At 40.8% G+C, this 18,273-nt stretch overlaps 1 protein-coding gene across 4 annotated transcripts in view; it reads left to right on the top strand.

The window, feature by feature from the left end:
• Positions 1–18,273, top strand: part of fhip1aa (FHF complex subunit HOOK interacting protein 1Aa) — a 126,774-nt gene that overhangs the window by 65,164 nt on the left and 43,337 nt on the right. For all 4 annotated transcript variants that reach the window (XR_007935090.1, XM_028802698.2, XM_028802699.2 and 1 more), the window contains exons 2-4: positions 957–1,046; positions 3,615–3,824; positions 12,351–13,013. Coding sequence is in view for 3 of the 4 variants with exons in the window: in XM_028802698.2 (XP_028658531.1) it covers positions 3,720–3,824; positions 12,351–13,013 (768 nt within the window). In the remaining variant the exon portion in view is untranslated. The remainder of the gene's footprint in view (positions 1–956; positions 1,047–3,614; positions 3,825–12,350; positions 13,014–18,273) is intronic.

The following is an 18,273-nucleotide window of genomic DNA, read 5'->3' as shown; positions in this document are numbered from 1 at the left end:
CTTTGCCATAAGTGCCTGATTGAAGGAGTGCTGCTGAGATGATCGTCCTTTCAGACAGGTTCTTCCTTCTCAGCAGATGACTTTTGAAGCTCTATTAGAGGGACCATTGAAGTTTTGGTCACATCTCTGACCAAGGCTCTTCTTGCCCAGTTACTAAGTTTTGCTAGCCGAACTATAGGAGGGGTCCTGGTGGTTCCAGATTTCTTCCTTTTCACGATTATTGAGGCCACTGTGCTGCTGGGAAAACTCAAAGCTTTACGAATAGTTTTATTTCCTGCCCTGATCTGTGCTTCACCACAATTTGATCATGGAGGTTTACAGAGAGTTCCTTAGACTTCATGGCTACTGACATGCAGTGCTGTGTGGACCTTCTATACACAGGTACATGTGTCCCTTTGTAAATGATGTCCAATCAGTTTGCCACAGGTGGACTCCAGTCAAGTTCTAAACACATCTCAAGGAGCAAAAGGTGTTACTTATATGAATGAGGGATTTCAGTTTTAGGTTTTTGCTGAAACCCTGTTTTTACTTTGTCATGATAGGTTATTGAGAGTAGACTAGGCAAAAATGGCAAATTTCTCCATTTAAAATTAAATCTACTTTACAACAGGTAAAGTCTGCAGAAAGGAAAGGGGTCTCAATATTTTCAGAGTCCATTGCATGTTCAGTTTGCATTCAATTCCCAGTCCATAATTTGATAAAAGGTGATTCTGAAAAGGCTCACTGCATGAGGCTGTGCCGTGTGATAGCCTGGCATTGTGTTCATATTTAATTCTACTCTTGGTCCCGATGCTGGTTGGGCTGAGTCACTAGGGTCTCAGATCACTATATAAATGTAATGAATTATTATTATTATTATCACATGACTGATAATCACAGGCACTTGCCTGGCACTCCCTTTGATGGTTTGATTCTTATTTGTTGGGTTGAAACTTCGCTTGTTGTTTTTGCTCCAGGTTTTTCCCCAAGGAGATTATTTCTTCTGAAGATCATGGAATATGGAAGAGAGGCATTGGCAGGAGAAGGGCAGCGATGGTCCACATGAGGTGAGGCCTTTTCAAAAATAAACCTCCAGATTAGTTTTAGTTTGATGTGGCTTTAATGAGATTGGAATTGTGTTCCAGCAGAACAATGGAGAGAGAAAAATCTCAGCCCCCTGACTGTACTGGAGGGTCTCATTCTCAATCAACATGAGGCAGGACATGAGGGGCGGGGGGAGGGGGGAAAGGGTTTAGACTTAAAAAATCTGACAACCTGATAATTTAGGAGTCTGTAGTTGATATTGGAGAGATGGAGTTGCATTGAAATTAGGCAAAATGGCTACTTCACTTTGCCCAGTTCAATTCCCTTATCTGATTCACTGTGCCCCCTCACTGAGTCACTAAGTCTGCTTTGCACACAATCTAGAAATAAAGAAAAGATTTTAGTGTATGTATAGAGTGTTGTGTATTTTGAAAGGCTCTATATAAAATTACATGAATAACACTCCAGCATGGACTCCCTTTGTGAGCATCAGAGGCATATAAATATCCTGTCTGTATTCACAGTCTATAGATCTGGAAAGAATTGTATTGCACTTATAAAATGCTGTCAAACAATATGACCTCTGAAATGCATTTTATAAATTGTATTTGGGTAAATCTCCACCATTGACTTTACTGCATGACTGACAAGGGATCAGTTAGCCTGCCTGTACTTACACTTTGAAAAAATACCTTATGTGTTAAGCTTTGCAATGATATGAACTATGAAATTATGAAAGAGCTATAAAACACCACAAGGGTACGTTTGAGCCTTTCACTGTCCCTTTGATTGTGATGAGTAATGAATGAAAAGTGAAAGGTGATGTGTGACAAAGTGATGCGTAATGAGTGAAAAGTCACAAGAGTGTTTAGTGAGAACTCAAGAGGGATGAGTGACAAGTTAATGGTGAAGATTGACTTGTGATGAGTGGAAAGTTGAAAAATTAGGGAAAACTGCAGAGTGATTTGTGATAAGTGACAAGTTGGGAGTGATGAGTTAGAAGTGAAGAGTGATTAGTGAAATGTGATGAGTAAAACATAATAGGGATGAATGACGAGTAATTCATAAACAGCTATGTGTGATGAGAAAGACACGAAGCGTGACGTTTGATTAGTGAAAAGTGAAGAGCAATTTGTGAAAAGGGAAGAATGATGTGCAATGAGAGAAAAATGATGTGCGATGAGTGAAAAGTGATGGGTAAGTGTAATGAGTGAGAGGTGAAGAATGAAAATTGGAAAAAAATGGGGTTGACCAATGAAATGTTACGAATGATGAGTGACAAGTGATGTGTAACAAGTGATGTGTGACAGGCATGTGTGATGAGAGAGAAGTGAAGAGTGACACATGATGAGTGAGAAGTTAAGTGATTAGCGAAAAGTGAAAAATGATATGTAATTAGTGAGGATTGATGCGTGATGAGCGAAAGTGTTGGGGATGCTTGATGAGTGATGAGTAAGAACTTCAATGTGAAAAATGATAGGGACGAGGGACATATGACAAATGTTGAGTGACTGGTGACACATGACAAATAATGCCCAATATGGATTAACAATGACGCTTGATGACAGAAGTGGAAAAAGTTTTTGTCCTAAAATGGACACCATAGTCTAGGACAGGGGTAGGCAACGTCGGTCCTGGAGTGCCACAGTATGTGCAGGTTTTTGTTCCAACCCAGTTCCTTAACGAGAACTCAATTATTGCTGATGAAGCACATATTGCTTAAGTGACATTTTAATGATTCATTTTAGTGGTCTCGCTTGTTAAGGTTCTCCAACCTTAATTGCTTATTTCAATCTTAAACTGCTGCATTCAGTGTTTTAATTGTTCCTTATTAGCAATAAGATGTAAACCAGGGGTAGGCAATGTTGGTCCTGGTGAGCCGCAGTGGCTACAGGTTTTCATTCAACCCAATTGCTTAATTAGAAACCAATCATTGCCAATCTCAGACCTTATTTAATTTTATGGCTTGTTAGTCTGTGCAATGTAAGGCTTTTATATCGTAGATTTTTTTCCTTTCCAAGGATATCATCCAAATGATTTGAAGCCTAAAACAGATCATTTTCAGTCTGTCACATTTTTCTATTACGTGTTTTATTAAATCAAACCGTGCATGATGAACACACACAGATGTAATTGGAAAAAAGCTAGCTGGAGAACTGCTGGCTGCTTTGTCTTTTACATCTTATTGCTAATAAGGAGCAATTAAAACACTGAATGCAGCAGTTTAAGATTGAAATAAGCAATTAAGGTTGGAGAACCTTAACAAGCGAGACCACTAAAATGAAGCATTAAAATGTCACTTAAGCAATATGTGCTTCATCAGCAATAATTGAGTTCTCGTTAAGGAACTGGGTTGGAACAAAAACCTGCACATACTGTGGCACTCCAGGACCGATGTTGCCTACCCCTGGTCTAGGACATTATCTACATGGTCATACATGACTAGGCTTTTAACAGTATGGTGTCATTTTGCACCTAAACGGCCATTCATTTTTACAGAACCCTCATTGAATTTCGGTGCTTCTCTTGGCAGATGGCGCTCGTTTTTCATCGCTTGCTTCATCTCTTCCTTTTTATCTTTTTGTCTGCAGATTTCCACATATGTGCAATGGGCACCTCTGGTCTTCTGATGTCCAAACAAGACATCGATTGCAATCTTTTCTCCACTATGGTTTAGTGGACTTTCACAGGAGACAATGACTTCCCTTCTTACAAATGGGAATCGAAACAGCCAGGCCCTGAACCTGCGAGGCGTGGACCCAGAAACATGCACAATCGTTTTCAAAAACCACTGGGCTCAGGTACTTTGTCTTCATGTATATAAATGTCATACTATGCAGTAGAAAACTGAAGACCCCTATTGAACCTTTGACTGCAATTGAACCAGTACAACTGACAATGCAATAAACTAATACGTGTATAGCAAGGAGCCTGAAATAGCCATTCTTCCAGTCCTTTTGTAAACCTGCCTTTTGGAAAAGGGCTGCCACCAGTCCTGGATGGGATGCTGGCCCATTATAGGGAAAGCCTAATTTAGAGATTCCACTTCACCTAAAATTCATGTCTTTGGAATGTGGTGAGGGTGACTGGAGTGCTTTGGGAGAATGTGCATACAGTTCAGTGTGGCCAGTCGGAGGCAATCGACAACTGTGATGAGCCTGGAATGAGTACTAAGAAAGCCTGGATAAATGAAAAAAGGGTAATAGGTATATAGGGGAGGTAAATACAGAAGCTAGTCCCATTTGCTCATGGAAAACCTCAAACGCACACACACACACACACACACACACACAACACCTTGTTTACGTCTCATATCTTTCTCTATAACCACTCTGGGCTCTCTTCTACCCCATTAGTTGAATCCTTGACCCCAGGGCTGTTTCCTGCCATAGCATGTTAAGCAACTGTTTAGGGCCCTACAGCCAGTGGTGATCCACAACTGTTATACACTGAAAGTTGTTTCAGGACTTTAGCTAAACTATGGGAATACTGCTAGAAATGGTTCTGTCAGATCCTTTCTTCACTTCACTCCTGATTTCAAGCTCACGGGCATGGGGACTGGAAGGGGCTTTTACACTCACCCCTGCAGCTGTTTCCTGTCTTCTGAATCTTGTGGCATTGCCCTTCTAGAGTTTCCCCAGTGGCTCATGCAGTTACTGTAGAGGCAGGGCCAGGCATTTAGAGGCCTGACAAAAAGACAGTATATGTCTGTGTAGTATTACAAGTATTTATACCTATAGTTTTGTCTGTTTTGGGTTTTTTATGCATGAAAATTTCACTTCTGACATTACATTTTTTGTTTGACTTTGAAATTACAAATTTGGTTTTCTTTTATCATATTTTCTTTATTTACATAACAGTCATCTTGAATCGTCACACTGATGATGTCACAGGATGTGATGATGTATATATGGCAATGATTGCACACTGCCTTATCCATTGGAAGATACAACAACCTGTGAAATTCTTAGTGGTACTTAGCTTTATTTCTAAGTAGGCCTTAATCGTAGAACAGTAAATCCTTGCTTATCTGCTATTACAAAAATGTAACACATTTTGCGACACCCTTTGTGGCCACGTAGAGGAAAAATTCTGACAGACCGATTGCACAGCAGTGACATGTGAGATTGAGCAACAAAAGTTTTGTGATGCTCTTAAATGACTTGGTCTGAACACACACTACATAGAATGGATCAACATGGGTCTACCTGGTGCAGAGAGGCTTGTGTAAGCCATTGAACTCCACTCGTGATGAGGATCATGGCTTGTTCCCCATGAACAAATAATTCCCAGTGAGTGTTGGTCATAGGTTCATACTAATAAAGTCCTTACCCTTTGTACTCTGATCATCGTTACTGCTGATTGGATGGCTAAGTGAGGTGTTTGGATTAGACCTATTGCAGTTGCTCAAGGACTCTGGCGGAGCGCAATGAAGGTGATCAAACTTGACTATAGAGAAAGTAAAAGTTGCAACATGGTAGGTTTCCGTAGGTGAACCTGCATCAGGATAATTATTGAGCCTCAAGGAGTGAAAGTGTAGGGCTGGCATGTCTGCCCACCCTGTCTCCCCCTGCTGGCCCTATTGTGGCCCACATGCTGCATTTGTGGGAGTCATGTGTACTAGGTTGGTACACAAGCTGGCATCCAATCTGACCCCTACCTTTACTGCCCATGCCTGACCCCATTAATCCTGCCAATTCATCCCATGTGAACACAAACTTAGACCCTGATGCGGCAAAGTAACCCCACACAAGAACATTTCTACCAGCATGCTTTACAGTTGCTATCATGTTCTTCTGTTTAAATGCTGCCTTTGGTTTTCATCACACATACTTTAGATAGATAAATAGATAGATTGAACTTTTGGAGCAGATAGATAATCACATCCTCCATTCTAGTCTTTGCCCAACAGGCAAACTGCAGTGGGTCCAGGTGGTCTACCACAAGTGGGCTAGTCTTTCAAAGGTCTTCATGATATGAGATGTAAGTGCCACTGGTCTGTAGTCATTAGGTGAAGAGGTGCCTGCCTTCTTTGGAACAGGAGCAATGCAGGATGTTTTCCACAGCAGTGGGACTTTCTGAAGCCTTAGAGATAGTCTGAACAAGTGACAAAGGACACTGCAAAGTTGGTCAGCACAGGCCTTAAGAAGGACTGATTACATCTGGCCTGTGTGTAGTTCTTCAGTTGTCTCCTTAGTTGGTCTTCAGTTATGGATATATGGACTGATGGTCAGAGGTGGACTTGTCACTGGCTATTCCAGTTGATATGGTAGGAGTTGTTGATGTAGTAGGGGTGATGTGGGGAGGCTGGTCATTGGAAGAAGGTGGCAGTAGGAGGGAAAAGCTATTAAAATACTGGTTCAGGGAGTTGGCTTGCTTGAGTCCAGTAATTATACCCAGTCCATTCTAGACACCCTTCATGTTATTCTGATTGAGTTTGTTTTCTGTTTTAGCTTTGTAAGTCTCCTTTCCTTCACACAGCTTTTTCTTTATCACTTGCTGTATGCCCTTCAGAGCCTCTTTTGTCACTGGATTTGAACGCTTTTCTTTTTCTTATTCAGGAGACCTCTTAGCTCCTTAGTAATCCAGGACTTGATGTTTGGAAAACAATGTGGGTACCACTGTGTCGACACAGAAGGTAATATAGTCTGTGATGCAGTGACAGAGTCTTTCACTATTATCCCTGTGTGACTCAAGCATCATTTCCCAGTCTTTCATTTGAAAGCAGTCTTTCAAAGCCAATTCATCCTCCAGGCTCCCATTCCTTAGTATTCAAGTGGTAACAGGTTGCCGTCTAATAAACAGGCTTGTAGCTGGGAATAAGATTAATCAGGTTGTGGTCAGATTTTCCTATAGGAGCAAGCAGATTACACTTAAAGACATCTTTAACATCTGAATACAGAGGGTCCAGCTTGTTATTTCCTCAAGTAGAACCCATCACAAACTGATAAAAATTTGTCATCGTTCCTTCCAAAGTCACATGGTTGAAATCACCACATATTATAACTACAGGGTTAGAGTGAGTCATCATTAAAGTGTTGGAGACAGAGTGAATAATTTCTGTTGCTAAGTCCCCATTTGTAGAGGGAGGAATATAAACATAAGAATGATAAAATTTATTTCCCTGGGCAAATAATGTGGACGAATTCCGACAGCCAGAATTTCAATGTCTGAATTACAAATTGTAGTTTTAATTATAATATGCTCCCTTTTACACCATTCCTCATTCACACAGATAAACAGTCCCCCTCTTGTGTTTTTTTCCACACTGCACTGGGTCTCTGTCTGCTCAAATAAGATCCATTTAGCATTAAAACAGTGTCAGTGCAAGCAGCCAATTACGGGAGTAATTAATACACCATCCATCCATCCATCCATTATCCAACCCGCTATATCCTAACTACAGGGTCACAGGGGTCTGCTGGAGCTAATTCCAGCCAACATAGGGCACAAGGCAGGAAACAAACCCCAGGCAGGGCGCCAGCCCACCGCAGTAATTAATACACCCTTCTTTCATTTTCTCATTGCCTCGTACTGTTTCAGGCGTTTGTACAGTCATGGCCAAAGGTTTTGAGAATGACACAAATATTGGTTTTCAGAAAGTTAGCTTTTATTGGCAATTACATTAAGTTTATGCAAAGAGTCAATGTTTGCAGTGTTGGCCCTTCTTTCTTTTTCAAGACCTTTGCAATTCACACTGGCAGGCTGTCGATCAACTTCTGGGCCAAATCCTGACTGATGGCAGCCCATTCTTGCAGAATCAAAGCTTGGAGTTTATCAGAATTGGTGGGTTTTTGTTTGTCCACTCGCCTCTTCTTGAAGATTGACCACAAGTTCTCAATGGGGAGTTTCCTGGCCATGGAACCCAAATGTTGATGTTTTGTTTGTTGAGCCACTTAGTTCTCACTTTTGCCTTATGGCCCGGTGCTCCATCATGTTGGTAACCAAACTGTTCTTGGATGGTTGGGAGAAGTTGCTCTCGGAGGATGTTTTGGTCCCATTCTTTATTCATGGCTGTATTCTTAGGCAAAATTGTGAGTGAGCCCACTGCCTTGGCTGAGAAGCAACCCCATACATGAATGGTCTTGGGATGCTTTACTGTTGGCATGACACAGGACTGATAGGAGCACTAACCTTTTCTTCTCTGGACAATCTTTTTTCCGGATGCTCCAAACAATCAGAAAGGGGATTCATAAGAGAACATTATTTTACCCCAGCAGTCCTCAGCAGTCCAATCCCTGTACCTTTTGCAGAATACCAGTCTGTCCCTGATGTTTTTCTTATAGAGAAGTGGCTTCTTTGCTGCCCTTCTTGACACCAGGCTATCCTCCAAAAGTTTTCACCTCACTGTGTATGCAGATGTACTCACACCTGCCTGCTGCCATTCCTGAGCAAGCTCTGCACTGGTGGTACCCCGATCCCGCAGCTGAATCAACTTTAGGAGAGATGGTCCAGGTGCTTGCTGGACTTTCTTGGGCGCCCTGAAGCCTTCTTCACAACAGCAGTGTAAATTGTTTTTTTTGGGATTAAGTTCATTTTCATGGCAAAGAGGGAATTTACAATTAATTGCAATTAATCTGATTACTTTTCGTAACATTCTGGAGTATATGCAAATTGCAGTCATAAAAACTGAGGCATCAAACTTTGTGAAAATTAATATTTGTGTCATTCTCAAAACTTTTGGCCATGACTGTAGACATAAGGCAGCCTGCGGGTCCTCTTCACAACTCCATACAGGTTTGCAGCCTGTTTGAAGTGCTGTCAAAGGAAGCCGGTGCCTGGGTTTGCATTAATTGCTATTCATCGGTAAATTTAAGAGCCATTTAAAATCCATTTTCCCGCTTTCTAGTGGCTACTATCAGTGACAAAGTCAGATCAATTCTAATTTTAAATAAGACTAGAATGGTTTGAGTTCTTTGTCAGCCCAGACTACATTGTTTCAGAAGTTCAGGTCTTTGCCTCGGTGTTCAAGGGCAAACTTTATTCTTGCCTGATATTCTTTCTGATTTCCTCCTGATACACCTCTCTTGTAGATCTTATTTGTGCAGCCTTTTTGTAATGGAAGACTTGTGCACTTTGACACCTACAGCCCATGATTAAATCTTGGGCTTCTCAGAGACTTCTTGCATACTGCTCTTGAGCTGAACTTACTTGGCAGCCTAGGCTGGTCAAGTTGTCAACTGTTTAAAATCTGCTCCATTTGTAGATGATCTTTAAGACAGTGGAATGATTGATATTTTGTTGTTTGGATTTTCTTAAATCCCTTCCTAGAATCATAAGCATCCATAACCTAACATCTGAAGACCCAAGAGAGCTCTTTTGATCACGGCATTGTGATAAGACACACTTCAGCAACAAACAGCTAACCAAATGGAATGCAAATTAGAAATGTGTCAGACAAGATCCCCTCTCATGATATTCTAGTCATTTACACCTGTTTCTAATTTGAGGGTCTGAGATAGTGATACATGAAGGGGCGCACTTAGATTTTCCACAGGCAAAATTTGCATTTATGTTTATTGGGGGCTCTGCCCCCTTCTCGCTTTGCTCGCCCACCTCCGGGTTTGGTTTACCAGATATACAATTTAAAAAGATTGTTATTTTCATGGGAATTGTTACATATACATTATTTTCACTTTTACTTTTAAACTTTAGTAAAAACAATATTTGGAATTAATTTTTCTTCAAGATTGCATTGAATTTTGATTCCGTGTTTGGACTTACATCGTGACAATGCAATGTATAACTGCCCGTGAGTGAATATCGTTTCTTTCTCTCTGTTAAATATAACAGACTTTTTCGAATGTTTGTCCATGCTGTTTCTTCTTCGCTTTGTAGTTGACGTGTCATCTAGAATGTATAAAATTATTGTCCCGATAAAATTTATGAGCTGAGAATGCAGGAAGTGTGTCTGCCAAAAGCATTCACATGACTGAGGTGAGATGATCGTGGTCTTGTTTGAAAATAGTTGTAAGCAGTGTAAATGTGGCCTGATAATTGTTATATTACATCACCTTTATCCATAGATACTGTTTAAATGAAGATCAAATCTTGATATGTCAACATATGTTAAAAAGAAAAACTAGACTAAATTTGCAAAAATTACAAAAATTCTGTTTTTGCTTCATCATTCTGGTGTATTGAGTGCTGCCTGATTATGGAAAAAATAAATTTAATCTCCTCAGTGTTACATTTCTTCTCAAAAAACATGTACCCTAGGTTCTTGTCTATAAGCCGGACTCATGTATAAGCCGGAGACCAAAAATCATACGAATTTTTAAAATAAAATCGTATTATAGATAAGCCGGACTCATGGATAAGCCGAACGTACTATAACCTATAACTAATAGAAGGGAGGGAGGTCAGTGGTCTCACTCGCACCCATTTAATTTCTTTAAGGGGGGAGAGAGTGTGAGATATTGGCGTCTCTCTCACTCCCCGCATGGCGCGGTTGGAGCGGCCGGAGCGCGTTCTTTCTGCTCTGGGCGTCACCGAGTCAACACGCGCGCGTAGCGGTCATTTAAATTGTGATTTTATATGTAAGCATATTTAAATATATATCGCGGATTTTTTGCTGGTTCGCGGATTTCTGCGGACAATGGGTCTTTTAATTTCTGGTACATGCTTCCTCAGTTGGTTTGCCCAGTTGATTTCATACAAGGGATGCTAGTGGCAGATGGCTGAGAAGCTAGATTGCTTACTTTTCTCTCACTCTTGCGCTGACTATCTGTGATCCTGACGTATGGGGATTGAGCAGGGGGGCTGTTCGTACACCTAGACGATACGGACGCTCGTCTAAAAATGCTGAAAGATTATCTTCACGTTGCTATCTTTTGTAAAGCTGATTCCTAAAAAGACATGCTGCACAGTGCTTCGCATACTTAAAAGCTCGAAGGGCACGTATTGATTTTTGACTGAAAAACAAACTCTGTCTCTGTCTCTCTCTCTCTCTCTCCCTGCTCCTGACGGAGGGGGTGTGAGCTGCCGCCTTCAACAGCTTTGTGCCGCGGTGCTTCGCATACCTAAAAGCCAAACAGCACCACTTATTTGTTTGCTAGAGATTGTTTTCTCTATCTATGTGACATTCTGTGCTCCTGACACACACACCTTTGAAGAGGAAGATATGTTTGCACTCTTTTAATTGTGAGACAGAACTGTCATCTCTATCTTGTCATGGAGCACAGTTTAAACTTTTGAAAAAGAGACAAATGTTTGTTTGCAGTGTTTGAATAACGTTCCTGTCTCTCTACAACCTCCTGTGTTTCTGCGCAAATCTGTGACCCAAGCATGACAATATAAAAATAACCATATAAACATATGGTTTCTACGTCGCGGATTTTCTTATTTCGCGGGTGGCTCTGGAACGCACCCCTGCGATGGAGGAGGGATTACTGTATAAGCCGGACTTATGTATAAGCCGATATTCTATTTTTTCATTTTCACAACTTTTTTCCTTAGATAAGCCGCGGCTTATAGACAAGAACTTAGGGTAAAAAGCATTGCATTTTTTGGCATTAAATCCAATCTTTCTACTGTAAAATGTGCAAAACACTAAGTACAAAGTCAGAAGTGTAGAAAGTATAATAATAGTAAATACTAATAATATGAACAGCACACTGCACATGTGCAAGTGACACAAGCATCGCTTTCGCAGTCACCAGATTAATTTTTTGTTTCACTGTCCATTTCAGTTTCACTGCCTGAAGACAGATTCACCTCGTCATTGCTAATGAGGAACGTTTCTTAGATGCCATTATGAGGCTAGGAGAAGATGCATCTACACCATTGCCTGGTCCTGATGTTTACGCAAGACACGCTTAAAGCGTTGCCCGAGTAACGCTGGGCACTAATGCTATTGACACTTTTACAGCCCGAGTAATCCGTACGTCTTATACAAAAGATCTTTGTACCGCTGCCCGAGGGACACTCTGGACTAATGCTTTAACCACTTTTTTTTTTTTTTTTACAGCCCAAGTGACGCTTGGGGCTGACGCTAAGGAGGTTATATGATTTTAGCCTAAGTCTGCAACATAACGACGTGAAAAATTGTGGGGGTTTCAATACTTTTTGAAGGCACTGTAGGTAGGTAGTGGGATACACTGTAAAACTTTGGGGACCTTCAAAACTCGACTTGGAGAAGTTAGGGGGATAGAATTGGTGAGATTGATGGACTGAATGACTGTTCTCATCAGAATTGTTCTGAAATGACATGTTGCCATGCTGACACCTTATCTACAATGGGGATGCTGTGTTCATATTTAGGAATTTCCAGTTTGTGTTAAGTTTTCCCTGTAAAACTTCATATTTTTTTTTTTTTGTTACTTCAGGTGGTGAAGATCCTTGAGAAGCATGACCCCCTGCGTGGCAACGGTAACACTGCCGGTATTGGAGTCGGTGGCAGCAGCCTCCGCTTTGGCCCCATTCCAATCGATGAAGCCAGTGCTGTGCAGAATTATGTGGAGCACATGCTGTTCCTCATGATGGAGGAGGAATGTGGGCAATCTGGTGCCATGGGCCCCATCTTGGAATTCGTGGTCTCCGAGAACGTCATGGAGAAGCTGTTTTTGTGGAGCCTGCGGAGGGAGTTCACAGATGACATGAAGATCGAACAGCTGAAGATGTACGAGATGTTGGTGTGTCAGTCCCGGCAGCCCCTATTACATCACAAACCCATCCTGCGACCCCTGATGATGCTGCTGAGCTCCTGTTCTGGGACGGCCACACCGTCCGTGGAAGCTGAACTTGTCATTCTACTCAATCAGCTTTGTTCCATTTTGGCTAAAGACCCCTCAATTCTGGAGCTATTCTTTCATACCAGCGAGGACCAGGGTGCAGCTAACTTCCTGATTTTCTCCCTTCTTATTCCTTTCATTCATCGCGAGGGCACAGTTGGTCAGCAAGCCCGTGATGCCCTGCTATTCATCATGGCACTGTCAGCAGAGAACCATGTTGTCGCCAACCATGTCGTGGAGAACACCTACTTTTGTCCAGTAAGTATGCTTTTTCAGTTATTGGTCCATGCTGGTTTTACGACGCATCCTAGCCTGCTGCGCAAGGTTCTCTCTGTTACTTCAGATGAGGTCCCGATTGTCTGGCCTGTGAAGTAGAGGGTACTGCTTCCGTCCAGAATTCAATGTAACTCTCTCTATTATATAAAAAAATACTGGGAAGAGACAAGACTTTTTCAGAGATACTTTAAAGTCCTGCGAGATGAGACTTTGTGCCAAGAGATTTAACTACGCCCGGGACCGGAAATAAAAGACAAAGAGTAGATGAGAAAGTAGAAAGTCGTAAAGAACTCAAAAACGTTGGCACGATACACATGCAGAACAGGTTAGAGATTATGAAAATACTAAAATTCGAAGGTCTCAAAGAAATGATAGTAAAGATCGCATTAGCACAAACAAACGGAAATTATTACTCGGTGAAATAATGGAACAGCGAAAAGAGATTGAATATATTGTTCGGATTTAAACTTTAAGTCAGAGACTTGTAGATTGTCTAATTTGTGTTTCCATCAGGGAAAAGTAGTGTTTCTTCCCAATGAAGAGGCGTATCCACGAGAATTAAAAGATTTGTTGTTTGGTGAAAGTGAAATCCACATACTCGAGCAGCAGAGACGCAAAGTGGGTGGCATGCAGTGCAGGCCGGGGGTTTGGTGAGCAAAACAAGCAGGAGGCGAAGCCCCCTAGTTGTACAACAAAACAAAATGTATTATAATTGTAAAGCTCATCAGCATGGCATTCAGTACTGTAAGGCACTGAAAAGGAGACAAAGGGAGTTTGGGATGGAAATTAAAACTGTGAGCTTATAATTGTGTGTACATCATGTCCTGTTTTAACATATATGGACATCAAGATTTGATCTTTATTCAAATAGTTTCTGTAGCTAAAGTTTATATAACAAACATCAAGCCACATTTACATTTTGTAGTCCATTGTGTAATGTAAATAAACATAAATGCAAATTTCACATGTGGAAAAAGTAAGAGGATTAGAATATCACTAGAGGGGCTCTTGTCTGATGCTGTCTTATTTAAACCTCAGGCATTTCATTTAGTTAGCTCTTTGCTGTTGAAGTGTGTGTTATCACCATGCAAGATCAAAAGAACAGTCTGAGGCCTTCAGAAGTAAGGTTGTAGATGGCTTGGAGTCTGGGAAGAAATTTAAAAAAGACAAGTTCAGCCCAAGAGCAGAAGATGTGAAAAATAGTCTCTTAAGAAGCAAAGACTTTCATCACAGGACCTACAGGTAGTTCTTGCCACTACTGATGTCGAAGTGTACGATTCTACCATTAGAAAGGAGCTGCACAAGTTAGATAGATAGACTTGGGATGTCTGCCAGGAGGAAACAAGATAGATGAACATTTAGGCAAAGACAATGACTTCTGAAACAAGGTGGTCTGGACAAACAAAGAAAAGATAGTTATTTGGCCACAGTACCTGAAGACATTTTGTGAAAACCAAAGACAGCAGTTGCACAGAAGAACCTGATAGCAACTGTAAAGCATGGTTATGGAAATGTGATTGTTTGGGGCTGCTTTGATGTATCTGGGCCTGGGTAGCTCCTGATTGTTGAATCCACTTTGATTTCTTCATTGTACCAGAGGGTGTTTGAGTATAGTAAGAAACCATCAGTCAGAAGATTGAAGCTCAGCTGAAAGTGGACGTTACAACATGACTTTGACCCTAAACATGCCAATATCTCCACCAAAGATTGACTGAAAGTAAAGAAATGGAGGGTCTTAGAATGGCAAAGTTAAAGCCTGGATCTGAATCCCGTCGAGTTGCTCAGGGGAGGGTTGAAATGGGCTGTGCACACAAGACGCCCCTCAGACATTGCGCAGCTGAAAGAATTCTACATGAAGAAGTGGAAACAACTTTCTCCTCATTGATGTCACAGACTGTAGGACAGTGATGGGAAGCTCCACCTTGAGGGGGCAATGCCAGCTATTAGAGCCAAGATGGTACTGCCAGATGTTCATTCTTCATTGACTAAATTATTACAAAGTGAAATTTTCATTGTATTTTTTTCCTCTTTAACATCTTTATATAAATATACTGTTTAAATAAAGATCAAATATTGATATGCCCAATATGTTTTTCACATGAATGTATATACAATTAAAACCTCACACATTTCAGCCTCATCCCTAACTTCCTGAGTGAATCACTTCTTATTATCATGGCTCACATTGTCAAAAGCATGAAACTTGTTTGAACACAAAATGTGTCATAGGATTACTGTGAAAATAAAAACAAGCAGAATGTGATTAACATGAAGCAGAGACTGGGTCAGGAAACTAAGGGTTAAAACCAGGAGTCAGAACTTGAAATCAACAGTCCAAATTAACAAAGGCATTAAGTCAATAGTGACATGAAGTAGACAATAGGGCCTACTTGGATTAGACACAAACTATGCAACAGAGAGACGTTGTTCATTATATATTCACTGAGGGTAAGGTAGCTTATGAATGTTGAGTTTAAACATTGTCCCTTCCTTGACGACCGTGAGACGATCGTGGTCACATGACACCACTATTGTGACACAAAGAAGACAAAAGATGTCATCCAATATGAACTTTTGTCAAAACGTATCAAATTTTAAAAAATAAACCACAGACATGGACTCCTAATGCAAGACCACCATGTAATATGCCTAATTGTACATCTAACAATCTGTTAGGATTCCTTTTTTTTCTGAAGGGTTATCAGGTCAAGAGAGAACAGGAAAATAAAGTAATTTAAAACTGAGTAAACTTAAAGGAGCCCAGCACTATCTGTCCATTAATTAATTGTTGAACTGGCCAGTTGAGGGATAGGAAAACTCAAAACTCTGCAGTGCCCTTGGAAAAAATAAACCTCTGGGGACTCCACAGTCAGTTATAACAGACAGAGTCATACATAGTCTCAGTCCTGGAGGCCTCGGCCAACTGGCTGGCCACCCACTGTTGGACATTCTACAGCAGAGTATGCATTGGGCCATCTAATCTGACAACAAAATCTTTGTATCTGTTGATTCCAAGGTTCCTGGTATTGCAGGTGTGTTTCCAAGGGTAGGATAACAGCTTTGTAGCAGAGCAGTGGTACCAAGTGGCACAGCAGGATACTGAAAAGAGAAATGGAACAGGGCAGGGTTAGTAACTGTTTATGTAATGCTTATACTGTATTTTTGTATGAATGACTAACAAACGTTATACATTTAGCCCCTGCCAGCATTAATACACGCAGCTTGTTCCGTCTGCAATATGCTACCTCATGCATTCTTCTCTCCACACATCAAACCAGTGTTGGTTTTGTACTTCAGAATAGTACAATGTTTTGTTCATCAATGTTATTGGGTGCTTTTGGCTGTGTGTTTTGGCTCCATATCCTGGTGGAGGATCCATGACATGTGACTGACACAGAGCTTTCTGACACTAGTCAGTACATTTCACTCCAGAATCTCTTGACAGTCTTGAGATTTCATTGTTCCCTGCAAACACTCATGGAACCCTGTGACAGATGCAGCAAAGCAGCCTCAAAACATAAGCGAGCCTCCGCCATGTTTCATAGTAGGTCTGGTGTTCATTTCTTTGAAAGCTTCATTTTTTCTTCTTGGGACATAGAGCTGATGTGACTTGCCAAAAAGCTTCAGTTTTGACTCATCTGTCTGAAGGACATTCTCCCAGAAGCATTGTGACTTGCCAATATGCATTTTAGGAAATTCCAGTCTGAACTTTTAATGTGGAATCCTTCTGGGTCTTTCTTTCATTGAGTCACTCAGAAAGTAACCAATTGCCGATCAGACACTGATGGACTTTGACCTTGGAGTTCAGCTTGCTTCTCTTTGGAAGTTGTCCTTGGCTTTTTGTCTACCATTCTCAATATTCTTCTGCCCATTCTGATTTTCCTCTTGTGGGCACATCCAGAGAGGATGGCTACAGTCTCATGGACTTTAAACTATTTTAATAATATTTGCAACTGTTGTCACAGGGACATCAAGCTGTTTGGAGATGATGATCTTCTAGCCTTTGCCTTTAACATGAGTGTCTGTCATTTTCTTTTAGATCTCCTCAGACAGCTCTCTCTATTGCTTTCTCTTATCCACATTTAGTGTGGGATACATGATGATACCAAACAGCAAAGTGACAACTTTTCTCCATTTTAATTGGTTGAATGACTGATTGCACCATTGGCAACATGTGTGATATGAATTGTAGAAACCCGCTAGTTTGTGAAATCACTCGAGTCCAATTATGTAGGATATTTTCTGGGGGAACCAACAAATGTGTCAAGGCCATATATAGAATATATTTGTAGAATAAGCAATAATTGATCTCTTGTCACACTTGCTTTACTTGATGTCATGTCAAAGGCAATCAATTCAGGGGAAAACTGCTTTTCATTCCATCATTTTTCAAGAGACACACAACACTTTTTCAATGAGCTGTAAGGCAACCAATAGTACCAACCAATCTGTCCACAATTTTGCTTATATTGCCCACCCTTGTGAGGTTTTTATTTGGAGTACTGTGTGCAGTGTTGGTCTCGAGGCTACAAAAAAAGAAATAGCTGTGCTAGAAAAAGTCCAGAGAAGAGGCTGATTCTGGGACTGCAGGGGAGTAATGAGAAAGATTAAATTCTTCAGTTAAACCAAATGGCAATTAAGAGGTAACATGATTGAAATGTATAAAATTATAAAGGCGATTGCTTTAGTGGATCCCAGCTTTTACTTTCTTTAACAAGAACATGGGACACAGTTGGAAAGTTAAGGGTAGATTTTACACAAACTTTAAAAAGCTTTTTAAACACACAGAATCATAGATACATAGGATAAATTAACAAATGCGGTAGATAGTAGGACTTTAGGGATCGTTGTAACTTAACTTGATGTTATTGTTTTTATGTATGCACTATTAAAAGGTGCAATATAAAATTACAGAGATTCCTTAGTCTTGCGTGACTGTGAGCTAAATGAGTTACAACACCTGCCAGAGCTCAGGCTGTTCAATAGCAGCAAGTTTTGGATGTTATTCAGTATGAGATGAGTGACGCCACCAGCTCCCATTGTGATGGCTGAGTGTGTCATTTCTTGTACCCGGGTTCACATTGGTAAATCACTTTGGGATGGTATCACCTAATAAAAGATGCTATGTAAAATAGGCATTGGGAGAACATGCAAACTCTGCACTGTAAACAACAGGTGAGGACGCTGGAACCCTGAAGTAGCATCAATAAATGCTCCTAAGCTCTGGCAGCTGTTTAAAATA

This window comes from Erpetoichthys calabaricus, chromosome 5 (assembly GCF_900747795.2).
Source record: "Erpetoichthys calabaricus chromosome 5, fErpCal1.3, whole genome shotgun sequence".
In the NCBI taxonomy this organism is placed as follows: Eukaryota; Metazoa; Chordata; class Cladistia; order Polypteriformes; family Polypteridae; genus Erpetoichthys; species Erpetoichthys calabaricus.
Note: the sequence above shows the minus strand (reverse complement) of the source record. Positions and strands in the feature narration are given on the sequence as shown.